The 19,058-nt window shown below is 48.9% G+C and overlaps 3 protein-coding genes across 5 annotated transcripts; 1 reads left to right on the top strand and 2 right to left on the bottom strand.

Moving 5' to 3' along the window:
• Nucleotides 1-3,489: 3,489 nt before the first annotated feature.
• Gadd45gip1 (GADD45G interacting protein 1) lies at nucleotides 3,490-6,418 on the top strand. Its single transcript, XM_027406245.1, has 2 exons — nucleotides 3,490-3,873; nucleotides 6,054-6,418. Exons 1-2 carry the CDS (start codon nucleotides 3,524-3,526, stop codon nucleotides 6,370-6,372), a joined length of 669 nt encoding a protein of 222 aa, XP_027262046.1. The 5' UTR covers nucleotides 3,490-3,523; the 3' UTR covers nucleotides 6,373-6,418.
• Nucleotides 6,419-6,871: 453 nt separating this feature from the next.
• Nucleotides 6,872-13,971, bottom strand: Rad23a (RAD23 homolog A, nucleotide excision repair protein). 3 transcript variants are annotated; one of them, XM_027406242.2, is made up of 9 exons: nucleotides 12,499-13,971; nucleotides 10,839-11,000; nucleotides 10,515-10,696; nucleotides 10,334-10,389; nucleotides 10,068-10,195; nucleotides 9,770-9,848; nucleotides 9,549-9,682; nucleotides 7,766-7,930; nucleotides 6,872-7,684 (listed from the first exon to the last, which is right to left on the bottom strand). In XM_027406242.2, the coding sequence occupies exons 1-9, from the start codon at nucleotides 12,568-12,570 to the stop codon at nucleotides 7,571-7,573; spliced, it is 1,092 nt and encodes a 363-aa protein (XP_027262043.1). In that variant the 5' UTR covers nucleotides 12,571-13,971; the 3' UTR covers nucleotides 6,872-7,570. The 3 variants fall into 3 exon arrangements, with proteins under 3 accessions (XP_027262043.1, XP_027262044.1, XP_027262045.1); XM_027406243.2 differs by having other exon boundaries at nucleotides 9,549-9,679; XM_027406244.2 differs by having other exon boundaries at nucleotides 7,629-7,684; nucleotides 7,831-7,930.
• Nucleotides 13,972-14,681: 710 nt separating this feature from the next.
• On the bottom strand, nucleotides 14,682-19,038 carry Calr (calreticulin). Its single transcript, NM_001244122.1, is given in 9 exon segments — nucleotides 14,682-14,882; nucleotides 14,971-15,063; nucleotides 16,408-16,551; nucleotides 16,713-16,826; nucleotides 16,913-17,122; nucleotides 17,214-17,308; nucleotides 18,098-18,301; nucleotides 18,496-18,597; nucleotides 18,948-19,038. Coding segments are annotated over 9 exon segments (1,254 nt in total).
• Between the last annotated feature and the right edge of the window lie 20 nt (nucleotides 19,039-19,058).

The raw sequence follows: 19,058 nt of genomic DNA, 5'->3' as shown, positions 1-19,058 counted from the left end.
GACCTTTGTTTATGCTGCATTTGTTTAACTCTGTGAAGCAGTGATTCTTGGCCTGCCTAAAACACCTGATGGTCTAATAAAGAGCTGAACAGCCAATAGCAAGGCAGGAGCAAGAATAGTTGGGGCTGGCAGGCAGAGAGTATAAACAGAAGGAGAAATGGAAAAGAAAGAGCAACAAGGAGAAGAGGACATCAGGGGCCAGCCACTCATTCATCCAGCTACACAGTAATCCATGGAGTAAGAGTAAGAGTAAGATTTACAAAAGAGAACAGGAAAAGTCCAGAGGGAAAAGGTAGATGAAATAATCTGCACTAAGAAAATCTGGCTAAGCCGGGTGTTGGTGGTGCACACCTTAATGCCAGCACTCGGGAGGCAGAAGCAGATGGATCTCTATGAGTTCGAGGCCAGCCTGGTCTCCAGAGTGAGTGCCAGGATAAGCTCCAAAGCTACACAGAGAAACCCTGTCTTGAAAAAAGAAAGAAAGAAAGAAAGAAAGAAAGAAAGAAAGAAAGAAAGAAAGAGAAAGAAAAGCTGGCTAAGCCAGGTGTTGGTGGTGCACACCTTTAATGCCAGCACTCGGGAGGCAGAGGCAGGCAGATCTCTGTGAGTTTGACACCAGCCTAGTCTACAAGAGCTAGTTCCAGGACAGCCTCCAAAGCCAAAGAGAAACCCTATCTCGAAAAAAACAAAAAAAAAAAAAAAAAGAAAGAAAGAAAGAAAGAAAAGCTGGCTAGAAACAAGCCAAGCTAAGTCCAGGCATTCATAAATAAGAATAAGACTCTGTGTGAGATTATTTGGGAGCTGGGCCCCTCAGAACAAAAAGAGTAAAGAGCAAAACATTTACTATAGTAGAATATTTACAGAACATGTCCCAACATTCTGTTACAGCACAGAAGTAAAGAAAAAGAATGCCAGGTAGTGGTGATGCGTGACTTTAATCCCAACACTCAGGAGGGAGAGACAGTCAGATCTCTGAGTTTGAGGCCAGCTGTTCCAGGACAGCTAAGACTACACAGAGAAAACCTGTCTCAAAAAACAGGGAGGAAGGAAGGGAGGGAGGGAAGAAAGGAAGGAAGAAAAGGAAGGAAGGAAGGAAAAAGAGCTGGGTTTAGTGCCACAAATCCAAGCAGTTGGGAGGTGGAGTTAGACCAGACATTCAAGGTTAATTTTGGCTACTTAGCCTGGTCTACTTGAAACTCTATTTTTGTTGTTGTTTTGACACCACAGATTCTTGCTACATAGCTTTGGCTAGTTTCAAATTTAAGAGATCCACCTGCGAGGCCAGCCTGGTCTCCAGAGCAAGTGCCAGGATAGGCTCCAAAGCTACACAGAGAAACCCTGTCTCGAAAAACAAAACAACAAACAAACAAACAAAAAAGAACTAGTTCCAGGACAGCCTCTAAAGGTACACAGGGAATCCCTGTCTTGAAAAACAAAACAAAAAAACTGAAGCCAATATGGGATACATGAGACTGCATCTCAAAAAAAATCCAAAAAGCAATAGGACAAAAACCTTAGGCCTGAAGTAATCTGCTAGATGTAGTGAAGCATGCTTGTAATGCTACCATTTTAAAGCTAGAGGCAGGAAGATAGGAATTCAAGCCGAGCCTGAGCTGCTGAGCCCCTATCTTAGTAGAATGGAAGGGGGAGGGTGGAAAATACAAAGCTATGTAACCCAGGCTTACCTTAAGTTTCTGATCCCCGTGCCTCCACCTCGACAGTGTCAGGATTAACAGACATGCTTAGCTTATACAGTGCAAGGATAAAACCCACGACTTTGTACTTGCTAGGCAAGCACACTACAACTGAGTCACTTAACCAAATCCCATAAGGTAGATCTTAAATGTTTAAAATACAAGGCAAAATGGACATGGGGGTGTGTGTGTCTCAGGTCTTTCATTTCAGCAATGCAGAGGCAGAGGCAGGCAGAACGCTGCGGGTCTGAGGCCAGCCTAGTCCACAATGAATTCTAGCTAGCCAGCACTGCATGGCAAGACTCAAAAAAAAAAAAAAAAAAAAAAAAAAGAAAAAGAAAGAAAGAAAACAAAAACCCACATAAGATGGAATGTAAGGAGGAGTGCTTCCTGTTCTTCCAGAGGACTTGAGTTAGGTTCCCTTCACTGGCCTTCACTGCCATGGGTGGCAAGCGCGCGCGCGCGCGCACACACACACACACACACACACACACACACACACACACACACACACACACACAAAGAATGGTCTTTTAAAAAATATTTAAACTGGGTGGTGGTGGTGCATGCCTTTAATCCTAGCACTTAGCACTTGGGAGGTAGAGGCAGGTGGATTTCTGTGAGTTAAAGGCCAGCCTTATCTATACAGTGAGTTCCAGGACTGGCTACTGAGAACCCCTGCCGTGAAAAAAAAAACCAAAACCACAAGACAACAACAACAAAAAGATTTAAAAGGCACCAGGCAGTGGTGGTGCACGCCTTTAGTACCAGCACTCAGGAGGCAGAAGCAGGTGGATCTCCGAGTTTGAGGCCAGCTTGGTCTACATGTAGACAGAGTCTCAATTCAGCCAAGGCTACACAGAGAAACCCTGTCCCCCAAAAAATAAAAATAAAAAATAAAAAAAAATAAGGAAAGGAAAGGAAGGAAAAGATTTAAAAGGCAACATGAGCTATAGCTATTAAAATGGAAATATTTAATATATTAGATCAAAAGGCATTATATGTGGGAAAAATAATATAAAATTAAGCCGGGCGGTAGTGGCACATGCCTTTAATCCCAGTACTCGGGAGGCAGAGGCAGGCGGATCTCTGTGAATTCGAGACCAGCCTGGTCTACAAGAGCTAGTTCCAGAACAGCCTCCAAAGCCATAGGGAAACCCTGTCTCGGGGAAAAAAAACAAAAAACAAAAACAAAACCAATAAAATTAAATGGAAGTATTTAAAACATCAAGATTTCAAAACTAAATATTCCATTGTTTAACTATATTAATTTAAATATTACTAGCGTGCCAGTTTTGTTTTAAACTGGCTCATTAAAGGTTAGCCATTCCAGCATTGAAGAGACTGATCTAGGAGAACTGTCACTTTTATGCCATCCTGAGTTACCCAAGAAGTTCCAGGTTGACCTGGCTACAGAGTGGGAAGACTCAGGGCATTTGCCACCAGGTGGGATGAAGGAATTCCATCTTATAACTAACCCACATGGTGGGAGAAGTTCCCCGAGTTGTCCTCTGACTTCCACGTGGTCACTCACACTCCCCTCTTCCAATATAGAAATTAATCTTACATGTATATATAATGTTTTTTTCTTTCTTTTGGATACCAGGTCATAGCCGTCGCTGAACTCACAGAGATCAGCCTGCCTCTGCCTCCTGAGTGCTGGGATTAAAGGCGTGCACCATGTAACATTAAGAACCCACCACCTGCCGGGCATGCACCGACGTTACTTGAACCCCTTGACCCCCGGGCTCCCTGACCGAGGCCCCGAGGTTTCGGCCGCGCAGGCAGCGCCCTAGCCAGCCCGCCGCCCGCGAGGACCCACAGCCAAGATGGCGGCCCCCGCGATGCGGACGTGCGGCGCACTGCGGCTCTCTGCGGTTCTGCGTCCCAGGTCCCGCAACTACCATGCGCCGCCGCCCCCGCGCCGCAGCCCTGGACCCCACTGGCCAGACCCGGAGAACCTGCTGAGCCCGCGGTGGCAGCTAGGCCCGCGGTACGCGGCCAAGCAGTTCGCGCGGCACGGCGCCGCCTCTGGGGTGGCCCCCGCCTCCCTGTGGCCCTCGCCAGAGCAGCTTCGCGAGTTGGAGGCGGAGGAGCGAGAATGGTACCCGAGCTTAGCGACCATGCAAGAGTCGCTGCGCGCGAAGCAGCAGGCCGAGGAGGCGAGGCGTCGTGCCAGGTAACCCACAGCCCCGAAACCGTGAGTCCTCCCGTTGGAGGCATGCGGAGTCCTTGTGGCGCAGGGTTAACAGGCCTGCTTGTTCACTTGGCTGAAAAACAAACTTGTGGGTAAATTCTTGTAGCCACTCAACTGCAGCTTTTGTGTCTGTCCTTACTTTTCCTCTTCCTTTACCACTGAGCTGTATCACTAGCCCGCCCTCCTTGTATTTCTTTTTAAACAAGGTCTCACTGTTAACCTTACTTAACTCATGTTGCCCTGAATCTAGAATCCATCTGTCTTTACCTTCCCAATATCTGAGAGTTTACAGGCCTGTACAAAGCCTCAACTATTTTATTTTTACTGAATATTCTGTGTAAGAATCTAAGGATCCACACGAAAGGGAACAAAACAGACAAGAATTTCACATAAGGGACCCTTGGGAAGACAAAACACAGTTAAGAGTGCATGCTGGAGCCAGGCAGTGGTGGTGCAAGCCTTTAATCCCCACACTCTGGAGTCAGAGACAGGAAGATCTCGGTGAGTTCCAGGCCAGCCAAGGATACACAGAGACCCTGTCTCAAAAAAAAACAAAAAAAACAAAAGGGGGGCCCTTGTGATGGTTGTGTGTGTGTGTGAGTGTGTGTGTGTGTGTGTGTGTGTGGTTTTTTGAGACAGGGTTTCGCTGTGTAACAGTCTTGGCTGTCCTGGAACTCACTTTGTAGATCAGAGTTCTGACCACCTTTGCCTCTCAAGTTCTGGGATTATGCCCTTGTGATATTTAAGCAAAGCCCCATATAACCAGTTGTAGGTACTGGAAACATCTCTAGGAGAGTTCCCAGTAGAGGGAGCAGGTGGTGCAAAGGTCCTGAGGTTGAGTGGCACATGCCTCTAACTTGGCGAAGACATGGTTCAGAGGCAAGTGGAAATTCTGATTTTGAAGATAGCCCTCACAGCTGTTACTCAGTGAGAACTTTGATCATAAGCAAGCTGGTTGTGATGGGAGCACACCTTTATTCCTAGCCATCTGGAACCACAGGCAGGTGGATTACTGGGTTTTGAGGCCAGTCTAGATCCTATCTTTAAAGAAAATGTCAGACCAGTGGTCATGCACGCCTTGAATCCCAACACCCAGGCAGAGGCAGGCAGCTCTCTGAGATCAAGGCCAGTCTCTACACTACAGAGTAAGTTCCAGGGCAGCCAGGACCACACAGAGAAACTCTGTTTCAAAAAAAAAAACAAACAAAAAAAAAAAAAGGAAAGAAAAAAGAAATTGCTGGGCGTTTGTGGCACACGCCTTTAATCCCAGCACTCAGGAGGCAGAGGCAGGCGGATCTCTGTGAGTTCCAGGCCAGCCTGGTCTCCAGAGCGAGTGCCAGGATAGGCTCCAAAGCTACACAGAGAAACCCTGTCTCAAAAAACCAAAAAAAAAAAGAAAGAAAGAAATTAACTTTAAAAAATGTCTAGAAGTGGGTTGGAGAGATGGCTCAGGGGTTAAGAGCACTGACTGCTCTTCCAGAGGTCCTGAGTTCAATTCCCAACAACCACATGGTGGCTCACAACCATCTGTAATGTGATCTGGTGCCCTCTTCTGGCATGCAATGTATACATAATAAATAAATAAATCTTAAAAAAAAAAATGTCTAGAAGTGTGCCCAAGAAGGCACTAGGCCGGTGTGATTGGGTAATGGGAGAAGAGAGTAGTGCTGGGCTGTGAAGTCCAGGGCAGATGTCAGCAAAGGAGGAACAAGTCAATGATCATAGATCTGAGGGGAATGAAGGCAAGCCACACAGACATTTGGATGATGCCATTTTGGGGGCAGATGAATGTGTTCCTGGTATTTAAGCTTGTCCTCTCAACAACTTTGGAAGGACAAGATTACCCTTGTTACAAATGAAACGGAGGCCTGAAGAAGCCAAGTCAGCTGTCCAGGGCCATGCTGGCACTGAAGGATAGAGCTGGTTCCCCATCTGTCTCACCCTAGCTGGATGGTCCTCTTCTTCCTAAGGCTTGATTCTCTTCAGTTTTGCTGTCTCAAGACTGAAGATATGATGAGTGTGTCTACAAATCCACCAGGCTGGAAGGAAACATCCATCCAGTTGTTTCTGTGTCTAAATTTGGACAGCCATGACATGGGCATGCGGATGGTTTAGTAGACAGGGTTGACTTGGTCTGCCTCACTGTCTGCTTTCCTCTGCAGGGAACAGCATATCTCAGAGTGCATGGCCAAGATGCCACAAATGATTGAGAACTGGCGACAGCAGAAGCGGGAACGCTGGGAAAAAGCTCAGGCTGACAAGGAGCGGAGGGCCCGGTTACAGGCTGAGGCTCAGGAGCGCCTGGGTTACCATGTGGACCCAAGGAGTGCCCAATTCCAGGAGCTATTACAGGACCTAGACAAGCAGCAACGCAAGCGCCTCAAGGAGGAGAGACAGCGACAGAAGAAGGAAGCGCGAGACGCTGCTATGGCCTCTGCTAAAGCCCAGGACCCAGCAGTGTCTGGGGAAGCCAGCTCCTAAAGCCCCTTTCCCAATAAAGCCTGCTGCTGACAGCCCCTAATCTACATATTCTCCCTCAAGCTGTGACTTCCTGGGTCCCTTGGCTCATTCCCCAATACCTGGGGTGGAAGAATCCTCTGCTGGGCTTTGTTCACACCTGGACACTAAGCCATGCCATGACTGGGGCTTCAGGGACAGAGAAAGGGGAATGGATGGGCAAATAATGAAGGAGCAGATGGCAGTGGAGAAGGAGGCTTCTGTTTACCAACATTAATCTCCAGTAATTAGCCAATTACCAGGGGGGAATACAGCCAAACAGACTGCATGAGAGGGAGCAGCAGCCCTTTCTAGGGCTGAGCTGGGGCAGGGGCCCAAGTTTCCAGAGGGAGGAGACGCTGGGGCCCCCATCTGTGAGGCTCAGGCCTCTTCCCCAGTTCTCAGCATGCCCATGTCACCTGTGCCCAGCTAGCTCACAGACTCACAAGCTGGTGTGAGAAGCTCCAGTAGGCATGCACCATTGTTAGGGCTCATTTTTAAAACTTTATTCACTTCAAAACCTTTATCAGAGATGTGGTTCTGCCCTGGGGTGGGGTGGCCTTGGCCTTCAGAGCTGATGTTACCTCTTCTCCAGGCTGGAGGCCAAGGCCAGACTAGGGAGAAAGCCTTGGGCTTCTAATGAACTCACTCGCTCCAGATGGAAAGATTTGGGCCACTCCAACGGAGGATAAAAGTTTAGGGCTCCAGCTTCCCCTCATCATGGAGGAGGGAGGTGGGTTGTCCTTGGGGATGCTTCAGGGGATGGGGAAGCAGGCAGGCGCCTCTCCATCTGGCTGCAGGGAGCTGGGACAGAGGCCAAGAGGGGCCCATCTGTCACCTCCTGGTCTTGCCAGCAACTTTGAGCAGGCTGGGCTCTGTTAAGAGGATGGGGACAGCTGTCTGGCCCAGGTCTTGTCGGACTGAGATGGGAATAGGGGCCACTTCAGAAAGGTGGGAATCTGGCCTAGGTGTTGTTTCTTTTTTTTTTTTTTTTTAATAGTTTTTTAATTTTTTCTTCCTCTTAAATAAACATGAATATATATATGTGTGTGTATGTATATATATATATATGTATATATATGTGTGTGTGTGTATATATATATATATATACACACACACACACACACCTTTTCTTTTATAAAACTTTTGTGGAGTGGGGTAGGGGCGTTCTAGCCTCCCAGTATCACTCATCATCAAAGTTCTGACTCAGAAGGAAGTTGGCAGCCAAGTTCTCATTTTTTTCACACGCGAAGTAGGCCTGGATCACCAGGCTCTCTGGGAAGCCCAGTGCCTTCAGCTGTGGGAAGATGGGCAGGGGTAAGAAGGAGGGAAGCATGGGGCTGCCCACCATGAGTGGCTCTTTAGCCAGGCTTCTTACCCTTTCTATAGCTTCCTTCTCCTGCGGCGTCACCTGGATATAATTCATCTGTGGGGCCTCCTCACCTATGGCACCAACCTCCCCCTCTACATCAGAGATGTCTGCCAGCTCCCCAGGGGGCTCATTCAACATCTGGATGAACTGCTCCTGGTGTCGGCTAATTTGCTGTGAGAAGAACGAGAAAGATGACAATCCACAGTCCTTGACAAATATGCCCAGGTCCCATTACAGCCCTTGCATACACATCAAATTGTCAAACACTCTGAAGGTGCCTGCTCTGGCCAAACAGCCATGTAGCTATAGAAAGAAACTGTCAAGGTGGGGCTAAGATGCCAAGCTGGGAATACGGGTTTGGTGACACATGCCTTAAATTCCAGCACTTGGGAGGCAGAGGCAGGTGGATCAGAGTTTAAGGCCAGCTTGGTCTACAGAGGAGTTTCAAGCTAGCCAGGGCTACATGGTGTCTCAATTAAATGTCTCAATAAAACAAACAAACAAAGAAGTAAATAAATATACCAAACCTAGGCATGGCAGTTCATTCCTTTAATCCCAGCACTCAGGAGGCTGAAGCTGGAGGATCACCATGAGTTTGAAACCATATAGTTCAGCCTAACCTATATAGTGAGACTGAAGAAAAACAAAAAGTTCAAATCAAATAATTGCAGATATGCTAGTTAAATCACTGAGGCCTTGTGGGAGGGACCCACTGTCTGGGGCAGGAAGAGGGGGGCTTGCCTCTGGCTAAAACAAGTACCAAGTGAAAATGCCCAGGGGTGGGAGAGCTCAGTGGCACGAACAGCACAGAAAGTCTGGGAAGACCTTTCTCCTGTGGCAGTGGGAAGCCACAGTGGCAAACAAGGCAGTGCTGCTTGGGTCCTTCTCTTTGTGGTGTTGCAAGTAAACCCAGGTCTCAACCTGCTAAGCACAAGCACTCCCTACTGAGTAACACTCAGCCTGTGCAACCTTTATCTTTTTTCTTTCTTTTTTGAAATGATTTCACTATTAGAAGGAGCTGTCTTCAAGTTCAGTGATCCTCCTGCCTCAGTCACCTAAGTGCTGTGCTTACAGGTATGCACTGTCACACTCGGCTCTAGAATCTATTAAATACACTCTACTTGGAAATCCAGAGATTCTGAAGCAACCGTTTGTTTCTGCAGACTTCTGACTATTTTCACATTAAAAAGGGCCTTTTCAGCAATCTAGCCTCTTGGTGGGCAGTTCACCAGGGGCACTGTGCAGAATTAGGAGACATGAGAGGAGGGTGCCAGGATACTGGGAGGGAGAAGTAGCTGCCATAGGGGTAGAAACAGAGAAACAGTCCCCACAAGGCTACCAGAGGCTCAGTGCAGAAATACAACTAGAATCAAACGGGCCTAAGAACTCATCGGTCCAGGAAGTCCTCTCATAGCTCAGATGAGAGGGTTCCAAGGGTTCTGGTGACACAGGTTCAGATAGGTCACCATACAGAGGGTCAAAAGGTGAAGGTCAGATCAAGAAGGCCAGGACTGAGGAGCAGGAAGGGGAGCAAGCACTCAAAAATGCTGTGACCAGAGTCCAGGACCCAGACATACGGCAACCTGCTCTGGGCCTGACCTTCAGCAGGTGGATGTCAATAACATCCATACCTCATGAGAGTCCAACTACACATAACCTTGCCGTCATCAGGGAGCAAGGGGCTGGGCCTGTGCTAGTTCTGCTTTCTCAGAGCAAAGCTATGTCCCTGGGTGATCCCCTAAAGAACTAGAAAAGGTGTCTGTCTCAGTTCCCTCACCCTGGGCCGCACCTGCAAGAGCTGAGGGTTCTCCTGGCCCAGTTGCTGGAGCAGTGCAGGGAGCAAGGCTGGATTCTGCTGGATCACCTGCCGCATGTTCTGGAACTGGGGCTGGTCCCGCAGGAACTCCAGGGGGTTTTCCCCTGCTGGTGGCAGGAAGAGGTGTGGTGAGAGCCCTGCAGGGCTCCTGTGTCTACTGTAGATACCCACATGTGCAAATCCATCCTACTCACCTGCTTCCACGGCCGGCTGTTCTGGTACCTGGCTCTCCTGAACAGAACCATGTTCCGGCTCAGGACTCCCGGGAATTCCCTGTCAGGGATCCTGCTTTTTAGTTCTCTCCAACAGACCCACTTCCCCCTCCCAGTTGATCAGCCTGACAGGAGACAGGAAGGCCTCATGCCTGCCTTCCACACTCTCGTACAGCCTCTTTGAGAAGCCTTCAGTGGCAACACGTGATACCCATGAGCCTATGGGGTAGGTTCCACCTCCATTGCCTGTTGAGGCACCAAGATCTGGAGACTCCCTCACCGTGAGCAAGTATTCCACAGCTCTGTGGGGGTTGTTGTAGCTGGCCCTCAATGCGGCCACAACCCGCTCCCGCTCGTAGCCCATGGACATGATCTCAGTCAGCATCGTCTCATACTCAGAGCCAGTCACTGTGGAGGGAGCAGCAGGGCCTGGGTCACCAGGGGCACAGAAGGGCTGCTCCCAGACCCTCCCATACCCAGACAAGGCTGTCAAAGGCGGATGGCTGGGGCTCCCAGTCGCCTCTGCCCTGAGGACCACCCACCCACCTAATGTGGAAGCTGCGTCTTCCTCTCGCCCGCTGCTACCTGAAGAGGGAACAGAGCTGCAAATTCAAGAGAGAGAAATCGGACCCTGGCTTCTGGTGGCTTGCCCTCCCCACAAGTGCATGGGACCACACTGGAAAGTGCAGAGGACAGGGCACAGGTAAGGCTACTGCCCCTTCCTTACCCAGAGATGGATTCTGGAGATGTTGCAGTAGCTGATTCCTCTGATGGGCTCTTGTCCTCTCTGCTGGCAGGTGGAGGATGGGACATGCCTGATGTTGGAGCCGGAGGAAAGGGTGTGGAGGACTCTGGGGCAGCAGTGGGTGAGACCTCTGGGGGTGCTGGGGTACTTTGGCCAGCCTTGGCCTGTGGCAGCAAGAAAAAGGGATCAGGCAGCAGCATCCCTATCAAGCCTCAACATCCTGCCCCATCACAGCCCCACCCTGCCTATGGCTAATCTCTCCTGGGCACACAAGCCCTTTGCCAGCATCCCAGCTAATCTACCCACCTTGGTCACCATTACAACCACAAAGTTCTTCTCATCTATATGGTATTCCTTGATGGGGACATCATCATTCAAGATCTTGCCAGCATAGATGAGTTTCTGTCCAGCCACAGGGAAAGCATCTCTACCCTTCTCAGCCTCTATCTTCTCCTTCAGCACCTTCACCTGGAATAAGGAGTACAGGCATTAAAAACACGGCTTTAATAGTGTGATGTGTATGTTTACACATAGCACTAACACTCTAAGATACCCTCAGTGAAGTCTAGGCATGGTTGTGCACACATTGAATCCCAGTACTTTGGAACGACAAGTGGATCACTTTGAATTCCAGGCTAGCCAGGACTATATAGTGAAACTGTCTCAGATAAAATAAAGACACCTTTCCTGACCCTTTTACCTTAGGGGAAAAGCTTTGCTCTCAATCATAAGAGACTCCTACTCAATGTGGCCAGTCGACAGCAATCTATTACAGGCCAGACACTTATGCTGCTCGTTGTGTGTGTATGTGCGTGTGATTGTGGTGGCCTAATTGTTCTACAAGAGCTCCATCCCAAACCCTGTTTTACAACAGCCTGTGGAACAGAACAAAACAGAATTCAGTCACTGTTCTCATGGAGAAGACCTTGATGTGAGAAAAAAAGCAAACTTGTATTTCAGATGTCATGTTGTTGAGAAGGGAAACAGTAAAAAGGAAATGAAAGGGTATACCCACTGCTGGCCACAAAAAGTTAACTGTTCTGTAATTATTGAGGAAATCCTTTACCCCCTCCTTTTTTGAAATGGTCTTATTCTGCACTCCAGGCTGGCCTAACTACATAGCTCAGGCTGGTCTGGAACTTAAAACAATCCCCATCTTGGCCTCAGTGTTCAGGGATTATAGACATGACCACTATGCCTAGACTTCACTAAGGGTATAGCAGTGGCTTCATAGTATATTTGAGAAGATTCAGGGGAGGTGGCTCAAACAATAGTATCACCTACTTGGGAGGCTAAGGCAATACCTATCACTTGGGCCCAGAAATTCAAAGCAGCACTGGACAACAAAACAAGACCTCACTCTCAAAAAGCAAAAGCAAACAAAGTTCATGCAGCAAGTTTAGGCTGCTGTCTGTTACATAAAACAAAACAACAAAAAAAAAATTAATCCCGTCTCTTCCATTACTTGCTGTGACCATGGCAAACTTCCTTAACTCTGAGGTTGTCAAACGGGGAAAGTTAGGAGTCCCCAAAGGACAACACTATTTTGCAGATTCAGCAAGACGACACTGGCAAAGAATAAACGGCCAACAAACACGGACCACCAAAACTATTAAGATTAAGACCATTTATTATTATCAACATTGTTGTCACCAGTTGGCACCTCTTGGCCACTGACGCCAAACGTGGTCACCCGAGCGGCTTGCAGGCTGGGAATGCGGAGTCGGCAGCTGGCACAGGAGCGGGACTGGGGACTCGCCCTGGGGCCAACCCGGGAAGGGCGCCTGAGCCCCGGGGCAGGGCAGGGGCGATGGGAAGGGGGGTGCGAGGAGGTCGGGTCGCTGGGAAAGGGCAGCAGGGCCCGGCCGCAAGTCCTCCCCGCCCCTCCCGTTGGATCCGGGCCTCCCTGCCCCCACCCACCCCGACCGACAGCCGGTCGCTCCCGCCCCCGGGCTCCGGCCCGCACCGTCTCCTCAGGCTCCATGCGTATCTTGAAGGTCTGCTGCTGCAACGTTTTAAGCGTGACGGTGATGGCCATGGCGGGGCCGGAGCAATGCGGCAGCCCCAGGATCCTCGTACAACATGCAACTCACGCCGCCGCCATCTTAGCGCCCAGCTGTGCCGTAGGGAAAGCACTTCCGGGACAAGAGGGAAGCGCGCGCAAATCGTCAGTGTATATGACCCGCCTGTGACCCCCTCGACCTCTAGAGCATGCGCGGCAACGCTTCCTTACCTTAGACATGCGCAAACTCAGCTTTGAGCTTTTGCTGTGGGAACAGACATCATAGGGTCTGGGTGATGTCATGCCTAATAGTGATGTCATATGCCTGTAAAATGGCTTCTGAGCTACCCCCCTTCCACCTCCAAGTTTTTAAGGTATTTGTTATAGGATTATTGACCTATTTCGGACATGGCAAAAATTTAAAAAATCCCACAGAGCACTGTTAATTACTCAAGCCTAGAAGAAAGTGAAGTTACTATAAATCTCAAAGGTAAAAATGGTAACTTATGTGGCTCCATTTTCAAGACTATCATCACTTTTGGAATAAGCTTTGACTTCTAGTTCATGGGTCCCCTACCTCTTCATGGTCCTGCAATAACTATTAAACACCTCAAAAGTATTAATATGTGCAAGGCTCCTTTGTATTAAATACTTCATTCTTCCTCCCATAGACTTTCCTTGCTTGCACCTATTTTTCTGGGAGGTAAGGGGTATTACAAGCCTTAGGTTACCACCACATACTAAAAGGTAATGAAATGTCAGACTTGGGAAGCTGGGGCATCTTGAGGGTGACTTAAGAAGCTAAAGTTCTCAGTAAATACAACATAGGCATCAACACTTAATACTCACTACTTTGGAGCTTGCTTTGCCATATTTCTAGCCACACCAGTGACAAAGCACTTGCCAAAGGCCTGCCTCCCTCTGGTCACCTGAGCAAGGTTCTGCCAAGGGCGAATCAGTTTCCTTCTAATAACACAGGCCTCCTGCCCACCTTCCAACCTACTCAGTGGAGCTTAAAATGGAAACCTTGAGACCCCATCAGTCACCCGAATCCCATTTTCTTTTTTTTCCTGTGGTAGGGCATGCCAGGTAAGCCATCTCCAACGGAACACAACCCAATCTTTAAACCAATCCCTTTTCTATCAGCTTAGTCCTAGAAATATTGGCCGCTGGGTTAAGCCACTCACTATCTTTGACTTTAGTTCTTTGACTATAAAATGAGCTACCAGCATTTACTCCACTAATGTGAGGTTTGAATTTGCCCAACTATCTTATGTAGTAGTTTCAGAAAGGAAACCAACAATAGATGGTTAAGATTAAGGTTCAAATATCCGCCCCAGTAGTCAGCACCAGGCTGTCAATCACATGTCTGTTGCCAGGACAAGGGAATTACTACAGGGAGACCTGGCATCAAAACCTGACAGCTGCGTTCCTACTTAAGATTACAGGATACATATCATATGCAGCCATGTCACTTTGTTGGACTCCGCCAACTCCAATAGCTCAAACATGAGCCACCAGCACCTCAAAAGGCCACCTTTGATTCCCTGACGTAATCCTCCCAGAGAAGGAGACACGATAGGGAAGACACAAAACTTAATTTAATAGAAATTTTGTTTGTAGTTCTTACACTCTCAGTGTGAGCTGTGCTAGAACTGGCTGCCCCACAAGTGGCCCAGTCCTGGGGGCAAGGGAGAACGGGGATGAGAAGACCCCCATTCTTCCTCAGTGCTGGGGGAGGGATACACCACCCCCTTCTCCTGCACTCCTCTGAGATCCAAGAAGGAGAGCAGATGAAATCTCAAGCCTAGGACTTTTCCTCCACACCCGTTCCTGAAGTTGGGAGGGTTGTGACCAGGGGTTGGATAGAGAAAAGGGACATAGGGAAAGATGTTGATTCAAAATGAGAAGCCAGGAGGTTGAGGGCTAAAGGAGAATTAAGACAAACACCAGTAAAAAAAGAAAAAAATGGGAGGGGGGAGGTTGGGGGGAGGCAGGGAAACAAAATCAGAATTCACCCCAGATCTGAACCTGCCTGGAAAAAACTGAAAAGTTCCTGAGTCTCATAGAGACATTATTGGGAGCAGCCAGCTCTGCAGTGGGGTGTTCAGGCCTCAGTCCAGCCCTGGAGGCAGGTGGTATGGCCTCTACAGCTCATCCTTGGTCTGGCCAGGGGTAGTATCCTCCTCATCTTCCTCCTTCTCATCCTCATCTTCTTCATCTTCATCTCTGTCATCCTCATCCTCTTTGTCCTCAGCCTCTTCCTCCTCTTTACGCTTCTTGTCTTCTTCTTCTTCCTTCAGCCTCTGCTCCTCATCCTGCTTGTCCTTCATCTGCTTTTCTGAAGCCTGTGGCACAGACACCTTTTAGTACCTGGCTTTTGCCTGCCTGCCTGTTCTCCCAGTTGACCCCCAGTGAAGCAGGAACCCAGCTCACCTTGGTGACACCCCATGTCTCATTGCCAAACTCCTCTGCATAGGCTTCATCATTGGTGATGAGAAAGTTGTCAAAGATTGTGCCAGACTTGACCTGGGGAAGAATGGAAAGACATATGGTCAGCAGTAACTTCTGACAGCCCTGGCTCTGGACAGGACTCTACTTCCACCCTGTAGGGCAGCAGGTGTGGTGGCAGGACATGCCTTTAACCCCAGCACTGAGGAAGCAGACCACTTGTGGGGTTCTAAGCCAGCCAGTGTTACACAGTGAAACTCTTGTCAAAACTTTTTTTAAAAAGGGAGGGAGGGACAGGTATGTTGATGCAGTGGGAAGGCAAGAAGGGAATCCCAGGCCAGACCTGGATATATGGTGAATTCCAAGACAGCCAAGGACACATACCAAGACCACCCTGCCTCAAAACTCTTAAAAGGAAAAAAAAAAAAGATGTAACACCATTCAAAAGCCATGCTTTCAGGATTCAAACCTCTGCCCTAGTGACTTCACTTTTCATACAACTCCCTCTATAATAGGAACTCACTTTCTTTTTCCAGGTACCAACCTAACACATGCCAAGAACCATCCTGGGCAGAAAAACACACCAATGACAAAAATTCAGTACCAATGTTTTTTTTGTTTTTGTTTTTTTAAATTCCTGTTTCATTATGTAGCCAGGGCAGTCAGAGTTCTAATAGGGTGACCTGAGCTAACTTTGCACAGGTACTTCAACAAAGGATCAGCAGCACATGGCAAGTAGCCCTGAAGAAAGGTGCTCATTGGACCAGAGAGAGACAGCTCTGTAAATAAAGACACTTGCTGCCAGAGTTGATTTTTTTTTTCTTTTTTTGGTTTTTTCGAAACAAGGTTTCTCTTTGGCTTTGGAGGCTGTCCTGGAACTAGCTCTTGTAGACCAGGCTGGTCTCTAACTCAGAGATCTGCCTGCCTCTGCCTCCCGAGTGCTGGGATTAAAGGCGTGCACCACCGTTGCCCGGCTGCCAGAGTTGATTCTTAAGACACATATGGCGAAGAAAACGAGTCTTTCTTAGTTTTCCTCTGACCTCCATATGTACACCCACATAAATACAAACTAAGTAAAAATGTGTTGATAATAAAACCAACTTTCTCACCAGGTGGTAGTGCACACCTTTAATCCCAGCACTCTGGAGGCAGACACAGGCGGATCTGAGTTAGAGGGCAGCCTGATCTATAGAGTGAGTTTCAGGACAGCCAGGGCTGTTACACAGAGAAACCCTCCCCCCGAAACTTTCTTTTGTGCAGTGAAGAAAAAGGAGATAATACAGGAATGTCTCATAAAATGTACCATTTTGGAATCTGGTCACCTTGAGGTTGGTGTCTATGCCTGCTTTTCCCTCCAGATCTTCGAGAATGTGATCCTACAACTTAGGTCTGGCAGGGATCCTTGTCTTTCCTGTGCCTTACCTGCCAGAGATCTAAGCCCAGTACAGCAAAACTGTCATAGGCATAAATGTTGGCATCTGGGGAGTATTCAGGGTTGTCAATTTCCGGGTGTATCCAGGTACCCTTGTAATCTGGGTTATCAATCTGACGTGGCTTCCACTCGCCCTGCAGAAGACAACCACATGAGTAGAGGTGGACATATTCCTCAGTACAAACAACTCTGCCTAGAATCCCAAAGCCCATCTTGTTTTGTTTCTGATGCAATATTAATTACAGCACACAGGAAGCATCTTACCAGTAAGCCACACCCCACCATGCAAGCTTACCTTGTATTCAGGATTCTGAATTACCGGTGGTTCCCACTCCCCATCCATCTCTTCATCCCAGTCCTCAGGCTTCTTAGCATCAGGGTCAGGGATGTGCTCAGGCTTGTCCCAGTCCTAGGAGTACACACACATGGAGGTCAGAGTGGACCCAAGTGTACTCCACTTTATGATGGCAGTGGAGCCACTGTCCCAGCACAAACCTCAGGTTTAGAATCTGTGGGGTCATCAATTTTGGCTCGTTCATCCCAGTCTTCTGGCTTGGCAGCATTAGGGTCCTTTATCTTCTTGGGTGGCAGAAAGTCCCAATCATCCTCCAATGAGCCTGACTCCACCTGGCTGTTGTCAATTTTCACCTCATAGGTGTTGTCTGGCCGCACAATCAGCGTGTACAGGTGTGTGAATTCATCATCCTGAAGAGGGAAGGTGGTGAGCAGCCCCTCCCACCAGGCTACTGCCTGGGCCTCCCATGATAGCAATTTAAAATAACTACCCCAGGCACACCTTACACCGGATATCCTTGTTGATCAGCACATTCTTGCCCTTGTAGTTAAAGATGACATGAACCTTCTTGGTGCCAGGACCACAGATGTCCGGACCTATGTGAGAAACAAATGCAGGCTCTATCCCTCTTCCTCTTTGTAAAAGAGGGACCTAACTTTATTTATTTATGTGTGCATACATGTATCATGCATATGCAGGAGCCTGCAGAGGTTAGCAGTGGGCACTGGATCGACACCCAGAAAGATAATGGATCCTGACGTTCTCTGGAACCACTGAATCATCTCTATAGCACCTATTTTGTCTCTAACATAGACAGGTTCTCTTTACATATCCCTGACTGTCTTGGAACCCACAAAGACGCACCTGCCTTCACTGCACCCAGTACAAGGATTCAAGGTGTGTGCTACTACTTTAGGCTCAAACAGACCTGATTCTTACACTCAGGACAAATCTAAAAAGATCACCATTTTGAGGCAGGCAAGTGCTCAGCGGTAAATCAGGTGCTTTCCACTAAGCCTGCCTGACAACCTGAACTCAATCCCAGAATCTAGATGACAAAAGAGACTTCTGAAGTTGTCCTCTGACCTTCACAGCAGCACGCCCATACATACATATACATATGCATGAACTCAAAAGGTTTTCCTGTGATTTAGATTGGGTCATTGGCTTAATTTCTAACACTAGGAAACATCTAGAAACAATCATACAAATGAACAATATAAAACCTACAGCTCATATAGTTAAACCCTTTAGTTGTCCCTTCAGGACAAAAATCCTCATCATCCAAGTGCTTTCTATAGTTGCGAAGATCAGCTTTCTGAGTATAAAGGGACCAGTCTGTGCCCACTGTACAGAGATCAGCACTGGTTGGGGGTCCCCCTCACCAAACATGATGTTGTATTCCGAGTCTCCATGCATGTCCTTCTGGTCCAAACTACCCGGAAACAGCTTCACATAGCCACCCCCACAGTCGATGTTCTGCTCATGCTTCACCGTGAACTGTACCACCAGTGTCTGGCCCTTGTTGCTGAAGGGTTCGAATCTAGCGGACAGCGCGTAAAATCGGGCATCCTGGCTTGTCTGCAGCCCTGTGATGGGATGGGAGTGTCGTCAGGTGGACCCCACGTGCCCTAGCCCTCAAGGGGCACAGATGACCTCCCCTTCCTTCCACCACCTGTCCTTGGCTCCCGTGTTGCTGGGAAAAGCCCAAGTCCTGAGTGCTGACTACAGCTTCCTCCAGGAAGTCGCCCTGAATCTGAACATCCCACTCCCTGCCTCTTACCTTTATCCTTCTCCTGGTCCCCGTAGAATTTGCCAGAACTGAGGACAAATTTGCCAAAATCGGACTTGTGTTTGGATTCGACCCAGCGGTTGGTCCAGTCATCTGGTGGGGGGGGCACAGAGTCAGATCAGCTGGCCGGCTGACCCCCGCCCCCATACCCAACGTCTGTCAGAAGTCACAACCAGGTGGGGGCGGGGGAGGGGATTCCCATCCCAACCTCGATCCTGACACCTCGCTTCAGGTCCCTGCGCGAACCCCAACTCCGGGCGCGGGAAGCCGCTGTGCCTTCCACGTCCCCCAAGGACGCACAGCAGGAACCGCCCGCGGCTCTAGTCCCCCGGGGCCACAGTGTTGGCCCTCTGAACCGTAATTACATTTACACACGACGAAGCAGACACGGGCTCGGGGCCCAGCCGTCGCTGAGGCGGCCTCGAGGCGCGCCCAGACCTTACCTCCGTCCAAGAACTGCTCTTTGAAATAGACGGCAGGTTCCGCGGCGGCCAGGCCGAGGAGGCCGAGCAGGAGCGGCACGGAGAGGAGCATGGCGGGCCGAGGGGGCGGCG

Source organism: Cricetulus griseus, chromosome 3 (assembly GCF_003668045.3).
Source record: "Cricetulus griseus strain 17A/GY chromosome 3, alternate assembly CriGri-PICRH-1.0, whole genome shotgun sequence".
NCBI classification, from domain to species: Eukaryota; Metazoa; Chordata; class Mammalia; order Rodentia; family Cricetidae; genus Cricetulus; species Cricetulus griseus.
Note: the sequence above shows the minus strand (reverse complement) of the source record. Positions and strands in the feature narration are given on the sequence as shown.